We start from the raw sequence: 27,811 nt of genomic DNA, 5'->3' as shown, positions 1-27,811 counted from the left end.
TGTAAAGATGGATTTCTCTGAGATCTAATATTGGTCTGAGAGAACCATCTTTTTGGGGTATTAAGAAGTAAAAGGAGTACACGCCCGACCCATGATCTTGTGGTGGTACGGGCTTTATAGCCCCTTTTCGAAGGAGAGACTGTACCTCTTGTTTGAGGAGGTGTAGGTGATCTGGTGCAAGTTTGTGTGACTTTGGGGGAATGTTTGGAGTGTTGGTGAAATTCAGGCAGTAACCAGAACGGATAATTTGTAGTACCCACTTGTCTGTTGTTATTGACTGCCAAATTGGTAGGATATCTTAAAGTCTACCCTCGACAGGTGTTGAGTGGTCGGAGGGAAGAATTGGTAAGTCACGGTTTTGTATTGGAGGGGGAGTTGCGTGTGTTTAAACCTCTAAACCCAGCCTTTGCCGTTGTGGCCTATGTAACCCTCTCTGAAGTAACCCTTAGAGGCAGAGGGCTGGTTATTGCCCTTGTAGGGGAAGGTGGTCTCCAAGGAGGTATTTTTTTAGCCTACGCGGTAAAAAGAGTACCGAAGAAAGCACGGGCTTGTGTTGACTGAATGGCTCCCATGGATTAGGCCACTTGAGTGTCTTTCTTCAGCTTTTCCAGTGAAGACCGATTTCAGGGTTTCCACCCCTCATCATCCAGGATAGCTTGACTCCAGTGGCATGGAGAGCACGGGAACCATGTCTGGGCAAGCCCAGTCCACACGGGTTGACAAATGCAAAAAGAACAATAGATGGACAGAATGCAGAACAATGCCACACATTCACCCCAGTACAGAGATCTGGGCCTAAAGCCATTGTTTTTTTGCTCCCCATGCCATTCCAATTTGAACACAGCCATATGCAAATCAGTCATGATCCTGCGCAAAATGGGAACAGTCCAGCCCGAACTGCCAGGCCAGGTCCTCCCCGGACTGAAAACAAGCATCCCAGGACCGATTTCAGGGTTTCACCCCTCATCAGGCAGGATAGCTTGACTCAAGTGGCATAGAGGGGCATTTCTAAAACAGTATTGTTAAATCCAACTCCCACTGCAAGGATGATTTATCAATACCATTCCAAAGATATAAAACATGGAATAGTTACTCCTTTCTAATCAGGAATTACAACCTAAGGGTGTATTAAAGAATTCCCAATGTTAACTTATAGGTGGAGGACTTACAGTAGTGAAAAACATAGTTTAACTTTAACGGGTTGTCACTGGCAGGAAATGTAAACCATAAAAGTACAAGTCCTACCATTTACTTGCATAGCACCCTTCGCTGAGGGTTGTCTAGGGCCTACCTTAGGGGTGACTTATGTCTTTTAAGAAAAGAGAAGTTTAGGGCTTGGTAAGAAGTTTTAAATGCTAAATCGAAGTGGCAGTAAACTGCACACGCAGGCCCTGCGGTGACAGGCCTGAAACATGATTAAGAGGCTTCTTATTTGGGTGGTACAATCTGTGCTGCAAGGCCACTAGTAGCATTTAATTTACAGGCCCAAGGCACATGTAGTAAGTACACTTTACCATGGACTTATAAGAAAACTAAATATGCCAGTTGGGGATAAACCAACATTACCATGTGTACGGGATGAGAGCATAAGTGCTTTAGAACTGTTTAGCAGTGGTACAGAGTCCTACAGCTAGCAAACACGGTCAGGAAAATGGATGGCGACAAACAAAAAGTTGGGAAAAGACCTCCCTAAGGTTGTCAGATCTAAAAGTGATTGAGTAGGGTTTCCACCCCCCCTCAAAAGGTAACCCAATTTCCAAAAGATGTGCTTAAGGTTGAGTGCTAACTTTGGACTATCCTTTGACAGTGACCATCTTGCTTCTTTGACCAGGGTGGCATCTAAATGTCAAGCCCACCAACTACATCATGAATTTCCAAGTTGAACAGGAGTGGAAATCTTCCTCATAACGCAATCTCTTTTTCAAACACCCTCAGGGCAACTCCTCAAAACTGGGGTGTGACCTGTGGTAGGAGCTGATTCTCCATGTTCTCCCGAAAATGCTGGGGAAGCTTTCTTGTGTTGATCTCCTGGCTTGCCAAGATGTTTTACTATGAAGATTTCTTCCTGTCCTTCACAATTCTCCGGGCACAGTAATACAGTGGACATTCCTAAGGAAGATGGTAATCGAAAAGGCAAACTATACAGAGTTTTTTAGGATCTTTTGCTGCTTTCTTCCAACCAAACGAAGAACATTCATCAAAGCAGAAAAAAATATCCTGGTAGGAATCACAGGATACACACTACAGGCTTTCAAAATATTTTTTTAAAATAATTTTAACGGTCACCCCAACAGAAGGAAAAAAACCTAAGATCAGCGCTCCATGATACTCTTCACAGGAGCCAGAAAATAATAGCTGAAAGAACTGACAATTGCATGGCTTGATGGGATACTGGTAGCGTATGATTTATTTAAAGAATAGTTTTCTGCCACTGCCGGCTACATACTATCCAGCTTGTTAATTTTTCCTTTGAAAAAGGTTTGTGAAAGATTTTCTAGTTACTTGTATTACACTAGTACATGATTATTTTTGTTAAAGAAGATACTTTTATTCTCAAACTTGTACCAACACAGCCGGCATACGGGCTACTAAAAATGAACTTTTTGAAAATTGGCTTTTATATAGATATGTATTGATTGCTTTTAAAGTTTACCAATAGGTTGACCTTTTTTTTAATAAACCAAGACAAAACAAGTTCTTATTCTATTCTAGTGACTCTCCATCCTAGCCCCAACATGGCTTTCTATCCTATACTCCTGGGTATTTATCCGGCTCTGGTCCCCAATGCTACATTTTTTAGCAGTACCAAACTACAATCTACCAACTGCACCTACTTAGAAAACTAAAAACTTCCATCCTTTACACAATTACAGGTCAGCGGTACAGCCTCTTGTACTCGGTATCTAGACAGGGGCAGTGATATTCTGAAAGGACTTTCGAAATGTACTGTTGTGCCTCTAAAAATCATTATGCGCACTGCTCCCTGACAAAGTATAGAGCAAAGAAATCATGCAATACTTCCCCACCATCCCTAATGCATTGTCACAGGCTCCCTGCAGAAGCTAGAATCAACTTCAAGGTAGCATGTACAGCATAACACAAAAGCATCTGCACATTCTACTAACTATAAATCACAGGCTAACAGACAAAAACATCAGGAGCAGAAGCTACCAAATTCTGGACATCCATACAGCTATAAGAGGCAAACCCTCAAAACGAGACTTTTCCCTACCTCCCTGATAGTGGGACTTAATTCCAGATCACGGAAGACCGACATCTAATCTTGCAGTTGGAGAAGACAAACAATGTACCTTTTCAGTCAATAGCTCTTTGGTAAACCATATTGCTTATTTTAACTGCTACATCTGTAATATCATTCAGCGTTACCCATGTCACTTGAGTTGATTGTACAGAACTCTACTACGCCTGTGGCAAGGATTGCGTTATAGAAATACTTCAAAGAAATGATTACATAGATAGTTGATGAAAACTACTTATTGGGTCCTGTGCATGGGTAGGACTAGTCTTTGCTTATGAAAATAAATGCCAAACCTCTCCTTTGAAGGAGAGGACGTATTTTTATAGCCCTGACCATTAATATCCATTATTATAGGCAAAGGATTTCAGTAGTGTTCAAGAAGAAAACATATGCCGCAGCAGAATATTTTACAAAAGTGTACAGAAAAAAAATGCAATGAAATTGCAGATTTTTAGAGCTCCATCCTCTGATCTGCAATCGGAAATGCTGGTTTTATATCCAAAGCAGTACAATTAGGTGTCAAGCTATATTTCTGCCATGGACCATGCTGAAAAAGAAAATCCAGATGGTGGAAATGTGAACATAATACACCAAAAACAACAAATGTACTGCCAATCTGAAAATAGCATGGTAATATAAAGAAAGAAAAATTAACAGCAAACCAAGGTCAGTCATTTCCACAATGAACAGGCTTAATATAAATGTTTACTGTAAGTCACGACCCTGTGATTTAGCTGGTTATTATTGCAGCAGGGAAACAAAATTCAACAGCCCACTTAATCAAACAAATGTTTACAGTATCCAAACAGCCATGATTAAAAATATACCTTGAGAATTGATGCTCTCATAGTACTCTCGAGGTAAATCTCAGAAAGGTTGTCTACATGAAATATACTTGGGCACAGCACTCATCAGCCATACAACTGCATTTTAAGATGCATCAAACTAATAATACAACATTGTTTTCACATATGCAAAACCGTACAATATGAAAGACGCATGAATGGATCCAGTTTCTTCCAGAGACACATGGTGTTAACGCAATTGTGCTTACTTTGGTTTAATCATGACATCATTCCTACCCTTTTACATCTATGAGGCTGCATAACGGTTCACATGTGTGAAGTGCACAATAAAAACATAATTTATGTTACAGAGGTTTATATGCATTCTTCATTGATGCAGTGGCAATTATTGAATGGTCAATGAAGTTTTGCACTGGCAGGATCGTCTGCAGGCCTTGAATATCTTCTTAAGAGTTCACTTAGCCTACAATGTTAAATACTAATTTAATTAAGTTAACCCACAGTGTCTGGCTTCTTCTTTTTACAAAGAAGTACCTCAATCAAAAATGAATTTCAGATCCAAATAATCAAACTATAAAAGCCATATAAACAACACAAACAAGTAAAACATTGTGGATGGTGTGATCATTTTATTGTTCTGACAGGGTCACAGACTTTAATGTTTAAAGGAAGGAAGGTACAAGTACTATTTTTGTTTTTACTTTACAATTTCTGCTTATCCCTAAAGGTCAACTGATGACTGTTTCCTCAAAACAAAATTGTAAATGCCAGTGATTCAATGTCCCCCGAGTGTGTGGAGATAAAAGTGTATTTTTTCCAATCAGAAATAATAGCGTTGGTCTGGCACACAGTTAGCAGGTCTTTGGGCCTACCTTCACTTGCACATTATTTAGGAATTAGTTAATTAGATTTAAGATTGTTTCTCTAACTAGAACCATAACTAAGAATGCAGATATGTAGCAAATTATCTGGAATACCAATGTCAATGGGATGGCACGGCAAAAATTGCCAGATCTAGACAATGACAAATTCTTTACCTTTCATAAAAAGTTCAACACCTTAGCATTATTACTGTTGGGGTCACAAAATGTCTACAATTCACGTGGATTATATGCAACTCCAAAATCATTAAACGGACTGTTTGTGTGGAAGTGTGCAAATGTATGCAGAGAGGTTTTATCTTCCATTTTGCTCTATAATAACTCTGGTATTCAATTCAGCCTGCAAGAATATATTAAAAGTACTGCAAGTGAAAAAATTGGGCAAATGTTCAATTACAGTATTTTGTTCCAGAAAAAAACAAACTCTTTGCAATGTTTGTCCTTGGGCTGAACTCTGGTCCTTGGAATGAACTGCACCATAACTCTGTCACTAAATTACCTTTTTCTACTTAACAGTATTAAAAGTATTTCACCAACTCATGATTCGGATTAGACAGTGATCAGACTTAGGTCTGTTGTACACTAGTTTTGTTTTTCCTGTACGCTTGCTTTCTTTATTCTCCGATGTGCTAAGGTCTCGCTAATTTTTTAAGCATTGCAAATGCATATTGTTCTCCCAATCACGTTTGTGGAGACTTCGGCGCAGTCACTGAAGGAAGGCTCTCACTTTTCACCGATGGGATGATCTCCATTTGCTTTTTGTGAGTTTTGTGGTGTGCATGGAGAGCATCTTTGGCATCAAAGCATTTCAAACATAAAGTGCACATAAACCACTTACTTGGGTCCATTATATTGTTTCCGGAGTTTGTAACGTGACTTTTTTGGTGCTTTTGCAAATGCTGCTTTTGATTGAAGCATTTATCACAGACTGTGCATTTGTATGGTTTAACTCCGGTATGTGTTCTTTGATGCTTAATAAGACTGTAGCTCTGGGTAAAGCTTTTCTCGCATTCAGTACATTTGTATGGTTTCTCCCCAGTGTGTATTCTACGGTGAATACCCAGGCAAGAGCTCCTGCTGAAGCATTTACCACATTCAGTACATTTATATGGTTTTTCACCAGTGTGTTTTCTGATATGTTTAACGAGTCCTGAGCTTTGCTTGAAACATTTTTCGCAATAGGTGCATTTAAAAGGTCTCTCTACTGTGTGAAGTCTCATGTGTACGATGAGAGTTGATTCTCGGCTGAAGCGTTGATCACAACGGCTACATTTATATGGGCGTTTTCCCTTTTCACCTCCATTGCATGCAAAGGATGCTTCAAGCCTGTGTAACTTTTGGTGCAGAAGGAGAGAGGAATGGTCACTGTAACTTCTGCTGCACTCTGTACACTGAAACTCCCTCTTCATTTGAGTTCCTTGTTTAATTACTGAGTGAATATGGTCCCCATTTCCAATGTCTCCTTTTATCAATCCATCTCCTTTGCATTTTGTAGATCTTGTAGGATCCCTCTTAAGTGTTTTTCCAGGTTTTTTCCCCCTTCTTTTGTCTGTACTTCTCAGAGAATTCTCTTTGTCATTCAGCGTTTTAGGCGCATGAAGGGCATGGACAGTATATTTCCCATTTTGGGTCTGAACTTCATGGATCTCATAGAGACTCAGAAGAATACTCTCTGCATTCTCGGTTAGCGTTTCATGTAGGCTATGAATAGCATTGTCGTTGCCATCATGTGAAGGAATCTCATACGGACTGTCTCCATTATCATCATCGTCATTATGTGACTGGGTCGCATAAGGATTATGGAGAGTATCTTCTTCATGATTCTGTGATTGGGGTTCACTGACTGAATACTGACTATGAAGTTCACTTTCTGTGGTCTGTGAACTGACCACAACATGAGGCATCTTATCATCCTGTGATTGCATTTCATCTGTATTTGTTTCTTCGTAATTGTGTAAATGAGCCTCACAAGGATTTGCATCAAAAGTATTGTCGAAGAGCTGTGATTGAATTTCCTCTTTGACAATGTCTGACTGAGTAGCACACTGGCTCCGTACAGCATCCGCTTTGTATATTTCTGATTGAGCATCACATAATTTCTGTAAAGAATCATCTTTATAAATTTGTGTTTGGCTATCAGATTGACCCTGAAAAGCAGCCTCTTTGTAAATCTGTGATTGAGTAGTATATTGACTTAGTAATGTATCCGCTTTATAAATCTGTGATTGAACATCAATTGGACTCTGAATAGTTTTTCCTTTGTAAATCTGTGGCTGGCCATTGCTTGGAGGATGGAAAGCATCATCTTTGTATATCTCTGTCTGGGTCTCACAACATTTTGGTGGCGGTGTATTAATACTGTCTGAGAAAGTTTCAAACTTACAGGAAAGGCCATTAAAAACTGGAGAATTATCTTTGTCACAATGCACTGGGGAGTCACATGGTGTCTGTGGGTGAGCAATGTCAACAAGATGCAGGTCAGATCGATTTATGTCTGGAATAGAAGAAAAAGAGTCATTTATCATATAAAAGTGAAAAGGGTGTACACCATTAGACAATATAACAACTACGGGTAGATTTTGGAGAATGTGAAGTGGTTAGGTTTTATTAGGAGAGGAAAAATTAAGGATAGTTTACTCACCTCTTAAAGTAACTTTTAGACCAGAATAAAAGCATTTACAAAGTAACAGCTGTCACTATAGAATGCACAATGCAGTTTCCATACAAATACAATTATACAGAAGTGTACCGGTTTTTGATAACTCACATTTTTAGGAGACTGCAAAAATAGGTTACACCCATTAGCCCCAGGCATGCAGTCCAAAATCCAAAAGAGACCTTTTGTTCATATCCAAGTCCTACAAGAACACCAAATGAACATCCTATAACAAGTAATCATGGTCACTTTGCCATTCAACGTAGGTCAATCACCCATTTCTCAGATAGGCAACGCATGTTTCGCCCTCTAAATCATTTGAGTTTTTCAAGGCTCTTGTCCAATATCCAACCTGATGAAAGAAACAATAAATCACTCCCAATTGTATCTAAGTGACATCTCACCTGAAACTGAAGGCAATATGGAATTTTACACAATATGGAATTTTACACAATCTTTGAAGAAGTGCTTTCTGCCATAATGACCAGGCCAAACTTTTTTACCATTCCAAATTGATTTTCAATAACTTTCAAGGCTATGATTGTCAATTATGATTTCAGAGAGGCTTGCTGGCTCCTACGTTTAGCACTGAAAAAGGGAAAGAACTGCAGCAGCTGGCAATCTATAAATGGAAATGCATGCAAACCCAAAGCATCATGATCTTAAAGTTCTGTGCAAAAGGGAAGGGAGACTTAATAGCAGAAGGACTTAAAAAAACATAACATGTTCTTCTTGCACTGGTGGGAAAACATTAACATACATTTGTTTAATGTTCTTTAACCAAGGTTAAAGTGGAAAAAGATAGGTAGAGACTCCCTGAAAGAGTGGCATTTGTGGAATGAGACTCCCCAACCTACCCACATGCATTTGATATTGAATATGCTACTTACCAGTATGCATCTGTTCTTGGCATGTAGGGCTGCTGACATTCATATCTGTGCATAGATCGCCGCCTAGTGTTGGGTCCGGATGTTTGCACGTTGTTGTCCTGGAAGAGTCTTCGAAGTATCCTTGGATAGGTGACTCCTCCCCTGGACTACAGTGCGCATGGGCATCCTCTCCATCCTCAGATTGTTTTTCGCCATTGTGGCAGTGATGGAGTAGATACAGAAAGTGATGACCATGCTTGCAGTAATTCTGAGAGCTGCAGCTGCGACAGGCGCCGGGGAGGACGATATGAATGTCAGCAGCCCTACATGCCAAGAACAGATGCATACTGGTAAGTAGCATATTCAGTTCGAGGCATGTGGGCTGCTGAATTCATATCTGTGCATAGAATACATAGCAGTGCCCTCTATTAGCGGCGGCTACCCGTGCCAGCTGCAGCGGTCTGAAAAAGTGTCTTGAGAACAACCTGTCCTACAGCTGTCTGCTGTTTTGACTGCACATCTACACAATAGTGTTTTGTATATGTGTGTGTAGTGGACCATGTGGCTGCTCTGCATATATCATGCAGGGGAATATTTCCTAGGAAGGCCATGGAAGCCCCCAACTTACGTGTTGAGTGGGCTCGTGGTGGAATAGTTAATGTGCGTTTTGCCTTTTGATAACAGATTTGAATACACTTAACTATCCATCTGGCTATCCCTGCTTTCGAGATGGCGTTACCTTTGTGGTGTGGGGCAAAGGCAACGAACAGTTGTTTTGTCTTCCTGAAGGGTTTAGTCCTGTCGATGTAGTACATGAGGGCCCTCCGTACATCTAGTGTATGTAGTGCCCTTTCTGCAACAGTTTGTGGGTTTTGGAAGAAAACGGGCAGTTCAATAGTCTGATTCATGTGGAACTGCGATATTACCTTGGGCATGAACTTGGGGTTGGTACGTAGTACGACCCTGTTGGCGTGAACCTGAATGAATGGCTCTTGAACGGTTAGTGCCTGGAGTTCACTAACTCTTCTTAGGGAAGTGATCGCTACCAGGAAGGCCACTTTCCAGGTAAGGAATTGAATCTCGCATGAGTGTAGAGGTTCAAAGGGTGGACCCATCAGGCGTGTGAGGACCAAGTTGAGGTTCCACATTGGAGCCGGTGGGTGACTAGGTGGAATGACTCGTTTGAGCCCTTCCAAGAATGCTTTGATGGCAGGCACTCTGAATAGAGAGAGGTGCTGCCTGGTTTGCAGATAGGCTGATATTGCGGTGAAATGGACACGTATAGAGGTGTACGCCAGATTGCATCGGTATAGGTGTAAGAGGTAACAGATGATGTTGTGGATGGATGCGTCCAGCGGGTTGATGTCATTATTACCGCAATAGATGACGAACCTTTTCCATTTGGCTGCATAGCAAGCTCTGGTAGTGGGTCTCCTGGCCTCCTTGATGATGTCCATACAGTCAGGTGGCAGGTTGAGATAGCCAAACTCTAGGACTTCAGGAGCCAGATCGCCAGGTTCAGCTGTTGCGGATCTGGGTGCTGAACCTCTCCATGGTTCTGCGTCAAAAGCGCGGGTTTGATCCGCAGCCTTTGATGCGGCACCACGGAAAGTTCGAGGAAGGTGGTGTACCACGGCTGGCGTGCCCACGTGGGAACAACTAGGACGAGTGTCAGGGAGTGTTGTCGGAGTTTGCGAGCCACCAGCGGTATCAACGGCGCTGGGGGAAAAGCGTACGCAAATCTGCCGGACCAGTTCATCCATATCGCATTGCCCTGCGACTGCGGATGTGGGAATCTGGCGGCGAAGCTTTGGCATTTTGCGTTTTCGCTTGTCGCGAATAGGTCTATCTCTGGATGACCCCACTGCTGGAAGTACGGTTGGAGTACTAATGGGTGTAACTCCCACTCGTGCATCTGGTGGCTGTGTCTGCTGAGCAGATCCGCCATCTGGTTGTCCTTGCCAGGGAGGTGTTCCGCCATGAGGAACATGTTCCTCTGAATGGCCCACTTCCACATGCTCTGAGCCAGATGAGACAACTGTGGAGAGTGTGTTCCTCCCTGTTTCTGTATGTAGTACATTGCGGCCATGTTGTCCGTCCGGATCAACACGACCTTGTTGCATAGATGTACTTTGAATGCCTTCATGGCTAGGAAGATTGCCATCAGTTCCAGAAGGTTGATGTGCATCTTCTTTTGTTGTGTTGTCCATAGTCCCTGCACTGTGTAGTGGAGTACATGAGCTCCCCATCCCTGGAGAGACGCGTCCGCTGTCAGTACTATCTGTGGGACAGGCTCTTGGAACGGTCGGCCCTTGCAAAGGTTTTGTGGATTCCACCAATGCAGAGAGTTGTATGCCCGACCGCTCACCAACACTAGGTCTTTCAACTGTCCTTGAGCCTGATTCCACTGACGTGCTAGGCACTCCTGAAGTGGGCGCATATGTAATCTCGCGTGCGGGACTATGAAGATGCAGGAGGCCATCATGCCTATCAACTGCATAAACACTCGCGCTGGAAGCGAGTGATTGGGTTTGAACTTGGAGATCAGCAGTCGTATGCTGTTGATCCTCACTAAATTTGGCTGAGCTGTGGCCGCCAGAGTGTCTATAGTCGCACCTAGGTACTGTTGTACGTGTGCGGGCTGGAGATGGGACTTTGGGTAATTTAGTGAGAATCCCAGACTGTGAAGAAGGTGAATGGTGCGGGACATGTGGCTTGCACATTTCTGGGCTGACTTCGCTTGAACGAGCCAGTCGTCTAGGTAGGGGTAGACGTGTATATGCTGTCTCCGTAAATGTGCTGCCACCGTAGCTAGGCACTTCGTGAAAACCCTGGGCGCTGTTGTCACGCCGAAGGGAAGGACTTTGAACTGATAGTGCTGCCCCTGAACAGTGAACCTGAGGTATTTTTTGTGTGAGGGGTGGATGGGTATGTGAAAGTACGCATCCTTGAGGTCCAGTGAGGCTAGGAAGTCTCCCTGCTTGAGAAGCGGAAGGACTTGCTGTAGAGTGAGCATGTGAAAGTGCTCTGAAAGAATGTACTGGTTCAGGGGTCTCAGGTCTAATATAGGCCTGAGCGACCCGTCCTTTTTTGGAATTAAGAAGTAGAGGGAGTAAACCCCCGTACCCTGCTCGTGGATGGGTACGACCTCGATAGCGCCTTTTAGGAGCATACTTTCTACCTCTTGCTGTAAGAGCGTTAAGTGCTCTGAGGACATAGGACGGTTTCTTGGTGGTATTGTGGGTGGAGTGGAGGTTAACTCCAGACAGTAACCGTATTTTATAATATCTTTGACCCACCTGTCCGTGGTGATGGAGTTCCACGTGGACAGGAACCTTTGTAGTCTTCCCCCGACAGGTGTTATGTGGTCGGGAGGAAGGGAGAGGGCGTCACTGCTTGTTCTTGGGGGAGGACCTGGTGTTGCCGTAGCCACGTCCTCTGCCCTTTGTACTGGAGCCACGATATCCACCTCGGGTGTTTTTATCGTAGGTGGTCTGTGTATTGCCTTTGTTATACGTTTGTTGTGACCCCTGACCTCTACCTGCTCCCTTGTTTCCGGGGCGACGAAAGGAGCCGCTCCGAAAGGACTGAGTTTGGAGAGCGCCCATGGACTTTGCAGTGTCCGTGTCCTTTTTTATCTTTTCGAGGGTGGTGTCAACCTCGGGGCCGAATAAATAGTCGGGGTTGACGGGCTGGTTCAGTATGTTGTTTTGTACCTCAGGCTTGAATCCTGAGATTCGTAGCCAGGCATGGCGTCGCAGCATGACGCTTGTGTTTATGGCCCTGGCAGCCGTGTCTGCAGCATCTAGCGCACATTTGATGGAAGCATTTGTGAGTAGCTGTCCCTCTCTGATAAGAATTTCCGCACCTTCTTTGAAGTGGTCAGGGAGATGTTGGAGGAGGTGCTCCAATGTGTCATAGTGCGCTCTATCGTAGCGAGCGAGGAGCGCTTGAGTGTTGGCTATGCGCCATATGTTGGCAGCCTGGGCGGCAACTCGCTTGCCGGAGGTCTCTAGCACCTTGGACTCTTTGTCCGGGGGAGGAGCGTCACCTGTTGTTTGCGAGTGTGCCCTCTTGCGAGCATTCGCTACGACGATGGAGTCGAGTGGTAATTGTCCTTTGATGGAAGTAGGATCCCCAGGTGCTGATCTGTATTTTTTATCAATCCTGGGGTTTATCACTCGTGCCCTGGTGGGTTCCTTGAAAATGTCCTTAGCCGGCTTGAGGACCCCCTTCAGCATTGGCAAAGTTTTCACATGTCTTTCTGAGGATGCAAAGGTGTCCATTAGAAAGTCATCCTCGATGGTATCCGAGTGAAGCTGTACCCCATGGTTATTTGCCGCACGTTCAATAAGTGCGTTGAACGCCGCAGTATCCTCCGTGGGAGATGTTTTCGCCCCATAGAGTTGTGGGTCCTGTGTATCGAGAGGTGCACTGGGGTCTGCAGGGTCGCCCCAAGTTTGATCAGGGTCCTGCTGGTCATCAGGGTCTGTGTCTACATGGTAGGGTGCTTGGTCCTCCATGTAGTCCTCCAATGCATCCGTGTCGGAGCGTGCGGGGGAGAACCGGTGTGGATCCTGGTAGGAGGAATGGAACGGTTCATAAAGGAGAGGTTCTGATTCCACAGGCAGCTTCCTTTTTAGTGGGATCCTGAAAGGGTCCAATGGCGGTTCCGAAGTTATTCTTCGGTCGTGGAGAATCATCCTGCCAGTGTCGGCGTCGATGACACGTGACGGCGACGTCTCGTCCGGTGGAACCGGAGTCTGGGTAACCCGTGTCCTGAGTTGGAACATCTTCGGGATTGTTGACGGAGGCAAGCCGAAGGTAATGTTGGCTGGCCCCGTTGAGGGTGCTGGAGCTCCTATCGGGCCGGAACCCGACGGGTCTTTGAGGGCCGCCGTGGTTTTGTTGCTTTGCGTCGCACCAGGCCGCACTTGGGGCGTCTTTGAGGCTTTGGCACCGGGCAGGTTCGTAGAGCCGGGCGTGGATTTTTTCGGCGCCGGCGGGTCTTCGAGTCGAGGTGTGGAGATCACCACCGACGTCCTCGGTACGTGAGGCTTCGGCGTCGTCGAGGGAGCGACGCGTGGCGAAGCAGGCGGTATTGCCCTCGGTGTCGTTGGCGTCGGTAGCCGAGTAGGTTTCTCGGTGCCGATGGCCTTTGTCCCTTTGCCGACTCCGATGTTGCCCGATTCCAGTTCGGCACCGAAGTCCCTCTTGGTGCGGTCGGTGCCGACGCGTTGCGCCGGCGTCGAAGGCGTTGAAGGCCTCGATCCGACCAAGGCCACTTTCAGTTTCGGTTTCGTTTGAACCGGAGCAGCTTTCGGTTTCGGTTTTGTGGTAGGGAAACCAGCTGGCTTATGCGGCAATGGCTGCCGCTGAACGTCCGAGGCCGGGCCCGAGGGCGGGGCCGAAGAACTACGGGATGGGTCTCGGGTAAGGCCCGAAGGCGATCCCTCGACCGGAGCCAAAGGCCGTGGCGCTGGTGTTTCTTCGGTTTGAACAGGTAGGCCTTGTTCATCATTGCAGCTACTCTCCTCGGCCCCTAAGGCCTCCTCGTCGTCTCCTACCTCGGTGTCGTCTTCACCTCTGTGGAAGAGTGACTCGTCGCCCCCGTCCGATCCGGGGTCGTGTTCGGAAACGGGACTGGAGGGTATGGCTTCTAAGTCTTCGACGTCGGCCTCGTCGAAGATGTCTGCTGGGGCCGGTGCCGCGTGCCGCGCCTCGAGTCTCGCCGCTCTTCGGTTCCTTAGAGTCTTCTTGGAACGGAACCCGGCACAGGCCATGCATGTCGATTCGTCGTGGTCCGGTGAAAGGCATTTGTTGCACACCGGATGGACGTCGATGTGTGGGTACTTCGCATTGCATACCGGACACCTTTTGAATGGCGTCCTGGATTCCATCGTCGAAGTCGTCGATGGACAGGTAAATGCGAAAGAAGTCGGTGCTGAAAAGTTAGTAAACTAACAAATTCTATCGAAACCCGATCGATAAACAGTACCGACGCGAACTAAAGGCCTTTTGGCCTCGACCAAATATTTTCCTAACTTGAGCTAAGATAGCACATCCGAACCCAATGGCGGAAAAAAACAATCTGAGGATGGAGAGGATGCCCATGCGCACTGTAGTCCAGGGGAGGAGTCACCTATCCAAGGATACTTCGAAGACTCTTCCAGGACAACAACGTGCAAACATCCGGACCCAACACTAGGCGGCGATCTATGCACAGATATGAATTCAGCAGCCCACATGCCTCGAACACAGCAGCCTTTGTCTTTCAAGTTAATGCTCACACAGACCAGTTAGAGATAAAAGAAATCATACCTTGATACACGGAGAGGAGAAGCGAGCCATAGGCTACCTCTAAGGGCTTCGTGGGTATGTTGTGATGGAGACCAAAACAGGTTTTTTTTCTTTTATGGTCTTGCTACAGACAGCATCAACAGAATACGTTAACATATATTTGTGGTGGGCTTTGTGATACCCTGCTCATGACTGAAGGGTTTGCTTCTTTACTTTCCTGTTTGTGGTTTGATGCCTCCACTCCCAATCTTGTGTTTGTCCCACTCCAGGAGCATTTAGGTTTTACTGGTCCAAGTCTTTCCACTCATGATATCGGGTGAACTTATTTTCCTTTTCGCATGTTTCTCTAGAATTTCAGTTTTAGCACTCAGCAGGAGTACAAGTACTTTTCTATCCTCCACTCCCCAAACTCCTCTCTTGACATCCCAACACTCTTCTCTGTATGCCTCCCCCACCCTCCCAAGTAATCCAATTTGAGATCCAGTTTTACTCCCCCGTACACACATACTAGCTCCATCTATCTCTCTTTCCCTTTCCTTCATAAACAGCACTGCGGAAGTTCGTTGTCTGTCTCTCCACTTGGTGCGCAGCCATTCGCATGTGGGTATGTGCAGTGAACAAATATGCAAAGCGCAGCCATTTCGGCACTCGCTGTAAGCGCGTGATTGTACAGTAGAAGTCCTCTCTGAGTCTCTGCATCCCTATTCCATGGCGAATCGATTGTCTACTTGCCTAATCTACCAAAGCCTATGCTGAATAAAATTCCACCATTACATGCTCGTCTAAAAGGGCTACCTTTGCCTAATGTATTGCGCTGAGTACACAGTTCTTGCTGTACAGAGACAGTCTCCAGCTGTACACTGGCTTTCCCTTGCTGTGGTACCCTACCACTTCCTTCAACACCATAAGATTGGTTTCTGCCCATAATTATCCTACAGCCCTCAGCAGGAGGTTCCATAAGGTTGCAAGGGCCCACAGAGAGGGAGAGGCAGTGGCAGCCTATTCTATAAGTTGACTGCAAGTGCTTTACAGTGCTAGTGAGTGAGCTCCAGGCTCACCACTTTTATGGTCACCTGTGTCAACCACAAGATTATATATGCACTGTTGTTCTTGTGGATCACTGGGTCCTTTGCCTTATGTGACAATACCACCACTTTACTAACCGCGTAAAGGTCTCTTTGGGGAGCCCAGGTACACTTTCCTAGATATGGAATTGGCACTGGTGGCAAAGGTACTAACGCTTTATTCTCCCCCTAAACGAATCATGCCCTGATTGATGGATTTTATTGTCCCATCATACCAAAGATGGCATGATGATCTGAGGTGCCATTTTACATTTTTATCCTACTTTGTGGTTCAGACTGATTTTCAAGCATTGATTTGTGTATATGGGCATGAAGTGCTTAATTTGTTCTGGTGGGTGTCGGCAGAAATGTTTGGGGAAGGATTATTCTTTAACTGTCATTGGACTTTGATACACAGCAGGAGAAAGACAGAAGAGAAAGGAAGAAAAAAAATTGACAAAGAAAGCAGTGGTGCAGTAGATCAGGTAAGTGAGAGACAGGAAATGTAGGAGGATGGAATAAAGAGGCAAGAATTAACTTGGTATTCTGCATTTTTAGATGCTGGTTTCGGAGTTTGGCCTTTTGCACTTAATTATTTACTTTTTTTTTTTTTTTTATAACTTTTATATTGGTTTTCTGTATGGTTACACAGAGTAAAAAAAAATAAAGGAACTAAGCTGTAGAAATGTCGAGCCAGTCCTTCCAGCAGAGTAAATCAACATCAGGTAACCTTACGTGAGCTAACCTCTTGGAGACAAGGTATCCGAATATGCAATCCAGTCCCCCAAATCTTGGTGTGGTTCTCCAGGAAGCACGGCGATTTGTACTCAAACCTCTTATCTGTAGCAGTATAACCGCTCCCACGAGTGCATTCAGTCAGCGACTGAGCCAGACGAGAGCACCAGTGCCATGCAATGTCTCTGTTTCTCCCCCACTTTTGTCCATTGTTCTCAACTGGGACAATTTTGGCTCCAGTGTTATCAACCTGCCCACACCCTGGGATAGTGTTGCTGATATTTTGCCAATAGATGCGAAATACCAGGCAATCCCAAATCATACATAGCCAATAGGTCTCGCCTTTGGGACCTTATAAGTGTTTAGCCATGCAGCACATTCTCCTGGGTACTGTGCCACAGGGAATTGAAAAGCCATACAATTGCTTCACACTGTGTACCCTTTATAAACAGTAGCCATCTGCATCTGGTCTAAATTACCAATGAATTTCCAGGCAGTATGATACAGTCTACACACTGGACAATGACACAGGTTAGGTTGGAAGGTTCTACCCTCTCCTTTTACAAAAGACCTCTGTAAAGGAAATACATTGTGCGAGAATCTTGAATTACAACTGTAGGATGACGTCTGCACAAATAGCCAAAAGGCTAAGGAATTGGCATATACTATACTACAGATACATCGTTACATAACTAAAGAGTGGGTAGAAGCTGTTCAATGGCGAATAGACGGACTATTTCAATAAGATCTTGTGACTTTTAGGAATAAATGACCAGTAAAACATATTTAAAATGAATGTCTATCAGTCTGTGGCTTCCTAGAAACCCACTCACCATTGAACACACCTTAACAGAGTAGATTAGACTACTCTTGACATCAATGCATTTAAATTAATTCAAGAGATTCACTGCCACAAACCCAGCCCGTCCCATGACGAAGTTGAGGATTCACCCGCATGGATTAAAATTATTACTGCTTGACGATATGTTCAGATTAATAACTTAACTTTTCAAAAAGAATTCATCGTGCCCATGAATTATGCTGAAAAAGCATGATAAGAAGCTACTTAAAACTCTAGACGGTTCAGAGCCATGCCCACATGCCGTGCCCGTGGATCTGTGCATGCCCATGCCTGGTAAAGAAATGAACTATAAACCAAAACAGGGCTTTGGCTCAAAAAACCAGCAGGACTGAGCCCGAAATACTAAAGAACAAAACACATAGTCCTATCTGGATTTGATTAGGATAACACACTATTTTAGAAAAACTTTCATGAATTGAAACACAAAAGATGGGGCTTTAGGAATTGCCTATTCTTCAAAAAGTTTTTTATTTGTTTGTTTTAAGCATCATTTAATTGTGTGATAAAGACAAACATTCCTAGTGCAAACGTATATATACACAATATAAATAACAATCCAATACATTAACCGCACCCTAAACAATTTAAACATTCAATCTTCTACCATACTTGGCCAATCCATTCATACCCAAAACAACTGACTCATACTTGACTAAACTGAAAGGTCCTTCAACAACTACTCCTTATTGAACACAGATAGTTTATCCGTGTTGGACTTTTTAAGACAGTTAATTTCTTAATAGACACTTTAGACCCAAAGAGAACATCGAGGGCAGGACTTTTTATATGGAGTGTGTAAAGGACCGACTGGTCAACTGGTCTACGCGTTTCAAACCTCTGACATTATGAGGTTCTCATCAGGACCAATGTAATCTGAAAAGGAAATCAAAAAAAGTTTGAATTACTACTCTAATCGGTAAAAACAGAACTTGAGCCGGCCTCCATTCTCGACCTGGCATACCCACCGGAAAAATATGGTCTCAGCCTGCTTTAAATCCAAAAAATGTTTCAATCAGCTGGTGCCTGGAGCTGAAAATAACCAAATGTGACAGTAAACCTACTCGTCGGATTAATTCGTATCTAAATAAGACAGACACACAAGGACAGGACAACATACAGGAGGGTTGCTCACCCTGCGATTTTGGCTGGTCAACGAGTATGGCGGGCATATGTTCCCTTTGATTTTTTCGTGGTCGGGCTGTAAATGCTTCTACCAACAGAGGCTGTAACGACAAAGCGAAGTCGGTGTCGGTTGCGCTTGGCTAATACTCTATAGCGCTGAGGCGTAATTTTAAGCTTCCCCCTTACGGGGGACCGGTGGTTCGTCGCCTACCTGGTAACGATTTCTTTGCGTCGTTCCCACCGTCCAACGAAGCCATACACAGAAACCGGGGGTTGATTCCGTAACCAGGAAGTGAATTTTGGATCTTTTGAAGAAAGGTGAAGCGCATGCCCAGGAATCATGGGATTTGTAGTTCTTTGCATGGTGACGATGGGAAATGTAGTTTAGCATTGAGTTGATGATAGCAAGCCCTTTGGAACAAAACTTGGTTCGTTTTTATATCATGTACTCGTCACGAGAGGTATAAAAAATTCTGAATGGACCAATATAGAACCAACTTTGTGGACTGCTTGTTTGTAAGAAAGATCTTTTATTAAAGGAAATGCCCAAGAAAACAAATAACTTTAAAGGAATTTGGCGACCCGATTAAATGAACTGTCAAAAGTATACAGGTCATGCTCACGTCGTGAGTGGTCTATATATCTCCGCTATTTCGTTAAGGCCGTTGGTCGTGGTGTTAAATTTCATGATTAGGAATGACTCCCTTTGGCTCAGGCGACTGTCTAAGTCACCCCCTCGTGGATCTAGCTCGATTTTGGACAAAACTGTCCACTTGAGGTCTTCCTCGCGGTGTTTCAGTATGGTCCAATGACTCACCAATGGAGCGTTTTCAACTTTACGTCGGATCCTTGATTTGTGCTGAATGATGCGTTGTCGTACTTCCTGGGTGGTCTTACCTATGTACAATTTGGGACATGGGCATGTGACTGCATAAATCACATTTTTCGTTCTACAATTGGTGAAAGCCTCATGTTTCCAATAGATGTTATTAAAGGTGAACGTATCACCTTCCACAGTTTGATCACAGCAAATGCAGGACCCGCATCTGTGATGCCCGACGATTGGAGGCAGGGCTAGTAGCCCTCTCAATGTAGGGGGCTGTTGTTTGGGCAAAGCTGCTCTTACAATGAAGTTGGCTATGCTTTTTTCTTTTTTGAATGCAAATAGGGGTGGTGTAGAAAAGTCATTATGTAGACCGTCGATCAGGTGCCAATTCGACAAGACTAGTTTGCGAATTTGATGTGAATTGGGGCAGAATGTGGTTACACAAACAGGTCTGTTGGCCGTATTCCTCTTTTTACTCACCAATAAAGTTTCCCTTGGTGTCCACCAAGCTCTTTTTAGGGAATGTTTGAGTAGTCTACGTGGGTATCCTCTTTCAAGAAGTCGGTCTTTAAGTTTGTTGGCGTGTGAAAAATATTCCTCTTTCCGTGAACAATTTCTGCGGATCCGCAGGAACTGCCCATACGGTAAGTTCTGTTTTAAGCTCCGGGGATGATTGCTGGTGTAATGCAATGCCTTATTCCGATCGGTAGGCTTCCTGAAGAGTGTGGTCTCTAGTTGTCCTGATAGGTTTTCTACTTGTACATCTAAAAATGTTATTGTTTTATCTGAAGCCGTACAATTAAATTTGATGTCTCTCGTGCGCTCATTGAGCCATCCTACGAATTCGTCCAATTGTTGTTGGGATCCAGTCCAAATTAGGAAGATATCGTCTATATATCTCATATAGTTAGAGATATTAGCCGAATATGGATTATTGTCGTAGATGAAATTCTTTTCGTATAGTCCCATAAAAAGCACCGCTAGCTCTGGGGCGAAAGGACACCCCATCGCCACGCCTTTGATTTGAAAGAAAAAATCTGAGTCAAATGAAAAATAATTTTTCGATAGTGCAAATTTTGCAAGCTTCAGAATGAAATCTGATGGTACCTGAACTGGTCGTTCTCTTTTCTCAAGGAACCATGTTAGAGTCTCTAGTGCTTGGTCTTGGGGAATCTGAGTGTAGAGTGACACCACGTCTAGAGTCACCATTAGTTGATTTTTGTTATCAAATTGAACTGTTGTTATTCGGTTCAAGAAAGCTGTGGTGTCTTTCAAGTGGGCTGGAATGTCGTTAATGAAAGGTTTTAGAAAGAAATCAATATATTGTGCAACTGGTTCAATGAGCGACTCACACCCTGAGACGATTGGTCTACCAGGGGGGTCTATTTCGCTTTTATGTAGTTTTGGTATAACATAAAAGACTGGTATCCTAGGACTCTTATTTTGTAAAAAAATCCGTTCCTTTGGGCCGACGAATCCTTGTGTATGACCTTCCTCGATGATTTGAAAAAGTTGGATTTGTAGCTCCTTGGTTGGGTCCCTTGCAATTTTACGGTAGCAACTGGCGTCCTCTAGTTGACGTAGCGCTTCTTTTTTGTATTTATTTAGGTCCCAAATGACCACTGCTCCTCCTTTGTCAGCTTGTTTGACTACCACTGACCTGTCATTTTTAAGTGCAAGCAAAGCATCTTTCTCTTGTTTGGCCAGATTGTATTTGATGAAATTTTTCTTCTTTTCCATCGTTTGTATCCCTGAAAGAATGGTCTTTTCAAAAGTGTTAATCTCTTTAGGGATTTTTGGGCCAGATGGGCAGAATACGGATTTTCTCTTTAGGCCTGTTGTCTCTATTGAGGAGGTTTCTGGGGTGTCCTGAAAAAATATTTTAAGCCGCAGTTTCCGGCAGAATTCGATTATTTCCAACTTTAGTTTTACAAAGTCCGTTTGCCGGGATGGAACGAATCCTAGTCCTTTTGATAGGACAGACAATTCCGCTTCTGTCAAGATTTTTTCTGACAAATTGAACACAGGTGACGGAGCTAGCTCCTGTAGTATTGACGACGGGTTCTCATTTCCCATGGCTGTGAATAACGTAAGCGGCCTCTGCCCTGCCGCTGGCCTCGGGCTAAAAAATGCGACCCTTGATTGATTTGTTGGTCTTGGTTTTGTTGTTTTAACCTTGGATTTATGTTTGTCGTTGTATTGTCCTCCGACTCACCCCCCGAGGATGAAGATGTTGTGTCAGAGAAAGTGATGAATTTCTTTCTTGAACGTCCTCTATAGTTTTGTAAATAATTTCTCGAATCGTTGTTACTATAGAAATCTTTGTTTAAGTACGGATATGTGGATTCCAAAGAGAAGTTCTTTTTGTCCGCTTCAAACTTGTTGCTTTTTTGAATAACCGTGTAGTCTTTAAACTCAGATATCTCCTTTTCTACTTTTTCAAGTAATGTTTTGGCGTCGGTAAGGCTTTGGTTGTTTCGAACCTCAGTTTCCAAGTCGGCTATTTCTTGTAGCTGTAGCAGTGACAACCTATGAGCTGTTTCCACAGTCAACACCATTAAGTCCCGACTACATTTAGTCTCAATGCAACTATAGCCTTTCTTGTATATCGGGTCATCAATAAACACGACTGGAATATTTCGTATTTGTAACCCTGTTGGAATTGTTCCTTCTTTGAGATGTTGTAATAGAAAATGACCGTGTAGGTCTGTCCTAATTTGTTTTTTACGTAATCGAATAAGTTTGTCAGATTCGTTCTGAGTTTTTGCAGTGGCACTCAAGGTGGCTGAGGCGAAAACTGGGGGTGCCCGGATCAAGTTCTGAATATGTTCCTCACTGTAAGCGAAGGCATCTTTTTCTGCCATCGTCTAGCTTACTCGTAAGGTGAAGTGACACATGTGTTTATACATAAAACAATCAATGAAACAACAATAGACAAACATATAATCAACACACAACGCGCTTGTCTCTAGACAACACCCGTTGTCACAATTGCGTGGTAAAACACTTATTTCTACCGCAAAAACAGCCTCGCGAGCCTGCGCCCGCACAACAAGCTATAAACCAAAACAGGGCTTTGGCTCAAAAAACCAGCAGGACTGAGCCCGAAATACTAAAGAACAAAACACATAGTCCTATCTGGATTTGATTAGGATAACACACTATTTTAGAAAAACTTTCATGAATTGAAACACAAAAGATGGGGCTTTAGGAATTGCCTATTCTTCAAAAAGTTTTTTATTTGTTTGTTTTAAGCATCATTTAATTGTGTGATAAAGACAAACATTCCTAGTGCAAACGTATATATACACAATATAAATAACAATCCAATACATTAACCGCACCCTAAACAATTTAAACATTCAATCTTCTACCATACTTGGCCAATCCATTCATACCCAAAACAACTGACTCATACTTGACTAAACTGAAAGGTCCTTCAACAACTACTCCTTATTGAACACAGATAGTTTATCCGTGTTGGACTTTTTAAGACAGTTAATTTCTTAATAGACACTTTAGACCCAAAGAGAACATCGAGGGCAGGACTTTTTATATGGAGTGTGTAAAGGACCGACTGGTCAACTGGTCTACGCGTTTCAAACCTCTGACATTATGAGGTTCTCATCAGGACCAATGTAATCTGAAAAGGAAATCAAAAAAAGTTTGAATTACTACTCTAATCGGTAAAAACAGAACTTGAGCCGGCCTCCATTCTCGACCTGGCATACCCACCGGAAAAATATGGTCTCAGCCTGCTTTAAATCCAAAAAATGTTTCAATCAGCTGGTGCCTGGAGCTGAAAATAACCAAATGTGACAGTAAACCTACTCGTCGGATTAATTCGTATCTAAATAAGACAGACACACAAGGACAGGACAACATACAGGAGGGTTGCTCACCCTGCGATTTTGGCTGGTCAACGAGTATGGCGGGCATATGTTCCCTTTGATTTTTTCGTGGTCGGGCTGTAAATGCTTCTACCAACAGAGGCTGTAACGACAAAGCGAAGTCGGTGTCGGTTGCGCTTGGCTAATACTCTATAGCGCTGAGGCGTAATTTTAAGCTTCCCCCTTACGGGGGACCGGTGGTTCGTCGCCTACCTGGTAACGATTTCTTTGCGTCGTTCCCACCGTCCAACGAAGCCATACACAGAAACCGGGGGTTGATTCCGTAACCAGGAAGTGAATTTTGGATCTTTTGAAGAAAGGTGAAGCGCATGCCCAGGAATCATGGGATTTGTAGTTCTTTGCATGGTGACGATGGGAAATGTAGTTTAGCATTGAGTTGATGATAGCAAGCCCTTTGGAACAAAACTTGGTTCGTTTTTATATCATGTACTCGTCACGAGAGGTATAAAAAATTCTGAATGGACCAATATAGAACCAACTTTGTGGACTGCTTGTTTGTAAGAAAGATCTTTTATTAAAGGAAATGCCCAAGAAAACAAATAACTTTAAAGGAATTTGGCGACCCGATTAAATGAACTGTCAAAAGTATACAGGTCATGCTCACGTCGTGAGTGGTCTATATATCTCCGCTATTTCGTTAAGGCCGTTGGTCGTGGTGTTAAATTTCATGATTAGGAATGACTCCCTTTGGCTCAGGCGACTGTCTAAGTCACCCCCTCGTGGATCTAGCTCGATTTTGGACAAAACTGTCCACTTGAGGTCGAGAATGGAGGCCGGCTCAAGTTCTGTTTTTACCGATTAGAGTAGTAATTCAAACTTTTTTTGATTTCCTTTTCAGATTACATTGGTCCTGATGAGAACCTCATAATGTCAGAGGTTTGAAACGCGTAGACCAGTTGACCAGTCGGTCCTTTACACACTCCATATAAAAAGTCCTGCCCTCGATGTTCTCTTTGGGTCTAAAGTGTCTATTAAGAAATTAACTGTCTTAAAAAGTCCAACACGGATAAACTATCTGTGTTCAATAAGGAGTAGTTGTTGAAGGACCTTTCAGTTTAGTCAAGTATGAGTCAGTTGTTTTGGGTATGAATGGATTGGCCAAGTATGGTAGAAGATTGAATGTTTAAATTGTTTAGGGTGCGGTTAATGTATTGGATTGTTATTTATATTGTGTATATATACGTTTGCACTAGGAATGTTTGTCTTTATCACACAATTAAATGATGCTTAAAACAAACAAATAAAAAACTTTTTGAAGAATAGGCAATTCCTAAAGCCCCATCTTTTGTGTTTCAATTCATGAAAGTTTTTCTAAAATAGTGTGTTATCCTAATCAAATCCAGATAGGACTATGTGTTTTGTTCTTTGGTAAAGAAATGAAGGCACGTGCATGGAATAAATTACTCCGATATCGTTCTATTCAAAATATTTGTTACAATCATCGGGATGTTTACCATAAAAGAAAAACACTAACACGCACTGCTAGTATACTGGCATTCATTTCCTTAATCTATGTTTATAACGTTTTTACTGTGGTTGCTCCCAGATTTGCATTACATGCAAAACTGCGCCTTTCTGGAGAACATGGTCATGTGCTTAGACACAGAACGTGCACTAGCGCGCAAAGTAACTAAGTGCAAAGAAGTGTGAATCTGTTTCCAATGGAGAGTCAAACGTGCAAAAGTGAAAACATTAGGAAAAACCTGGGAACTGGCTGGTATAAATCTAATCGGAGACTTATTCGTGAGATCCGAGCTAAAATCCTTTCAAGAGCTTCAAAGTCAATTTGGGGTGGAAACTAAGGGCCTCATGTAGGTAGCCAAATACCGGTCGGTAACGGCCGATTTTCGGTAATTATACCGTTACCGACCGGTATTTTGGCTATTGGTATGTAGGGGGTCAATTTCTGGAATCGGAATTTACCAATTCGGTAAAACTACCGAATCGGTAAAATTACCGAATCGGTAACGTTACCGATGTGGTAATTTTACCGATTCGGTAGTTTTACCGAATCGGTAAATTCCGATTCCAGAAATGATATGTAGGGGGAGTGTGTGGGTGTGTTTAGGAGTCGGTATTTACCACCAACTTATAGTTGGTGGTAAATAATTAATGTATGTGTGTATGCATTTTGAAGCGCGTAGCAGTGTGCAATGTGGCATACATACATGCCCTTAGGGCATGTATGTGTGCCACATGTGCACACATGGCCGAATCAGGGGTGCAACAGGGTGTCAATGTGACACCCTGCCTCCCTTGCATTTTCTCCACCATTACCGAATCGGTATTTACCGATTCGGTAATGAGGCATACCTTCCCCTCAATGGGAAGGTATGCCTCATTACCGAATCGGTAAATACCGATTCGGTAATTACCGAATTGTAACGAATCGGTAAAAAATACCGACTCATTACCTACATACGAGTTACCACTTCTAAAATACCGATTCGGTAACGTTCGGTATTTTAGAAGTGGTAACTGGTATGCTACCTACATGAGGCCCTAAGACTTTTTTTAAAATATCTACAATTTAGGGAGATTATTAAAACTGCAAAGTTTCAATTAACTGGTTTTGACGATATACCAATGCTCGATTGGCTTGGGCATAGGCAGCCTCGAATAAAGGACTTATACTTAATTTTGCTGAATGCTAATCAAGATGATATCGTCAGTTCCGAAAGTGCCTGGGCAGGCTTATTAGGGGACCCAGACGTGGATATTTGTAGGTCTCTTTATCTGTCAAAAAAAATATTTCTTGCAGCTAACCTTAAAGCTCAACATTTCAAAATTTTGTTTAGGTTATACTATACCCCGGCTAAACTCTTCAGTTGGGGGAAAAGGGAAACTGATGGCTGCCCCAGATGTGATTACGGTCCGGCAGATATAATACATATGTTTAGTGGATGTAATAAACTGGATAATGTGAAGGCAAAGATGGAGAATTTTCTTAATCAGGTTACTGGTGGTTCGGCACGACTAACATCAACTCTGATCATTTTAGGAATTGATGATAGTCTAGGTCTAGATTCTTCCCAAATTTATTTTTATTTTATGGCCGTGGCCATTTTTCGTTTAACCATTGCAACTCATTGGAAGGATCCTGAACTACCCTCCTTTCAGGAATGGTTTTCAAGACTTCATCATGTTTTTAATTTAGAGAAGGCACTTTATAAATGTAAAGGAAATAGAGCCAAAAGAAGAGGTCTTCGGATATGGGGCCCAATCTGGGAAACTGATGGGATGTAAAGATTGTTTTTTTTTTTTTCTCTGTATCGTTCAACCGTTATTTTGAAGTGCATAGCTGGCTTTGAAATATGTTATTTGCAGTGATTATTTTGCTTTTTCTCATTGTTTGTATGACTATCTCTTTTTTTCTTTTCTTCCTTATATTTTTTTCTCACAGTGTAACTATGTTTCTCTTGATTTCCCTGTTTAAACCAATAAAATATATTTAAAAAAAAAAAGGAGAGTCAAACGTGCAAAAGTGAAAACAAGCAGCAGCATGACCAAAGCAACCAGCACAGCGCGGACCTCATTTGCTCCAGCGGTTCATTCCTGTGCCTGCCCCTGACCACACTGTAACAAACCCCTGCGGGCAATCAAAAGAGCTTCCCGATTCAGTGTTTGCATTCCTCTAGCACAAAACGGGACATTATATCACTTGCACAGTGAAAACTAACTGCAGCCAGAGTTGTGTGTTGCAAACCTCAGACCCGAGCATTGTGAGTTGGGGGGCGCAAAGCAGATGCTAAGGGCTTTGCAGCAGGGACAAAAGGCTCATGTGCTCCGTAGTCACGAAGCTCACTTTGGCTCCAGAGAACGGAGCCCCCAGAGGCCCCAGGCGGACATAAATTGGCCTGAGCGTCAGCCATGACTTTATCAATGTGGGATGTGGTTCTCCCGAGCCAGGGGATTAGCTGCTGTCTGTCGCCACTCAAGCCCTTCCGTGCAACCGAGCTTGAATGATGCTCAATCCGATGTGCCTGATACACGACAGACACCCTGTCCTGAGTTATCAGAAGCCACCGAACTGCCCACACAGGCTCGTCGTATCTGTGCCAGCTGCGGTTATTTGTTGTGGTACAATGAGCTGAAAGCCAGGCCCGGGGCGAAGTAGGAGTAGAATGTTCGAAAACGATACTATCAGGAACAGTATTTGATACTTGCACATTAGAACAGCGTACGCATGAGGATTCTGTTTGAAGCTAATGGAACGTCTTTGTTTCAGCCTGAGCATCTAACAGGGTAATAGCAATTGCACATTGGAAACGCAAAAATACACTAACATTTAAATAGGCCTTCCTAAAAAAAGATTTTCTTTCAGGTTACAAATGGTAAAGGAAACAAACATAATAATCCTTATTTGTAGTACATTATTTACAACCAGTTTTCAGCGCAATAAATAACACATCTAACACGCCGTGAAAGTCGCGTGAAAGTGATGGCAGGGATGCGTTCTGTGGTGGGGGAGGCGCTGAAAGCTGGCGGCTGTGCGCACGTACGCGCGACCGCAAGCGCTA

At 43.4% G+C, this 27,811-nt stretch overlaps 1 protein-coding gene across 2 annotated transcripts in view; it reads right to left on the bottom strand.

Moving 5' to 3' along the window:
• Positions 1 to 4,674: 4,674 nt before the first annotated feature.
• LOC146775771 (uncharacterized) overlaps positions 4,675 to 27,811 on the bottom strand; it is a 264,277-nt gene continuing 241,140 nt past the window's right edge. For both annotated transcript variants that reach the window (XM_085638630.1, XM_085638631.1), the window contains exon 6: positions 4,675 to 7,440. In XM_085638630.1, the coding sequence (XP_085494756.1) occupies positions 5,627 to 7,440 (1,814 nt within the window). In that variant the 3' untranslated portion in view covers positions 4,675 to 5,626. The remainder of the gene's footprint in view (positions 7,441 to 27,811) is intronic.

The sequence above is a fragment of the Triturus cristatus genome, chromosome 12 (assembly GCF_964204655.1).
Source record: "Triturus cristatus chromosome 12, aTriCri1.1, whole genome shotgun sequence".
In the NCBI taxonomy this organism is placed as follows: Eukaryota; Metazoa; Chordata; class Amphibia; order Caudata; family Salamandridae; genus Triturus; species Triturus cristatus.
The sequence above is the reverse complement of the archived record's forward strand: the minus strand, read 5'-3'. Positions and strand labels throughout refer to the sequence as shown.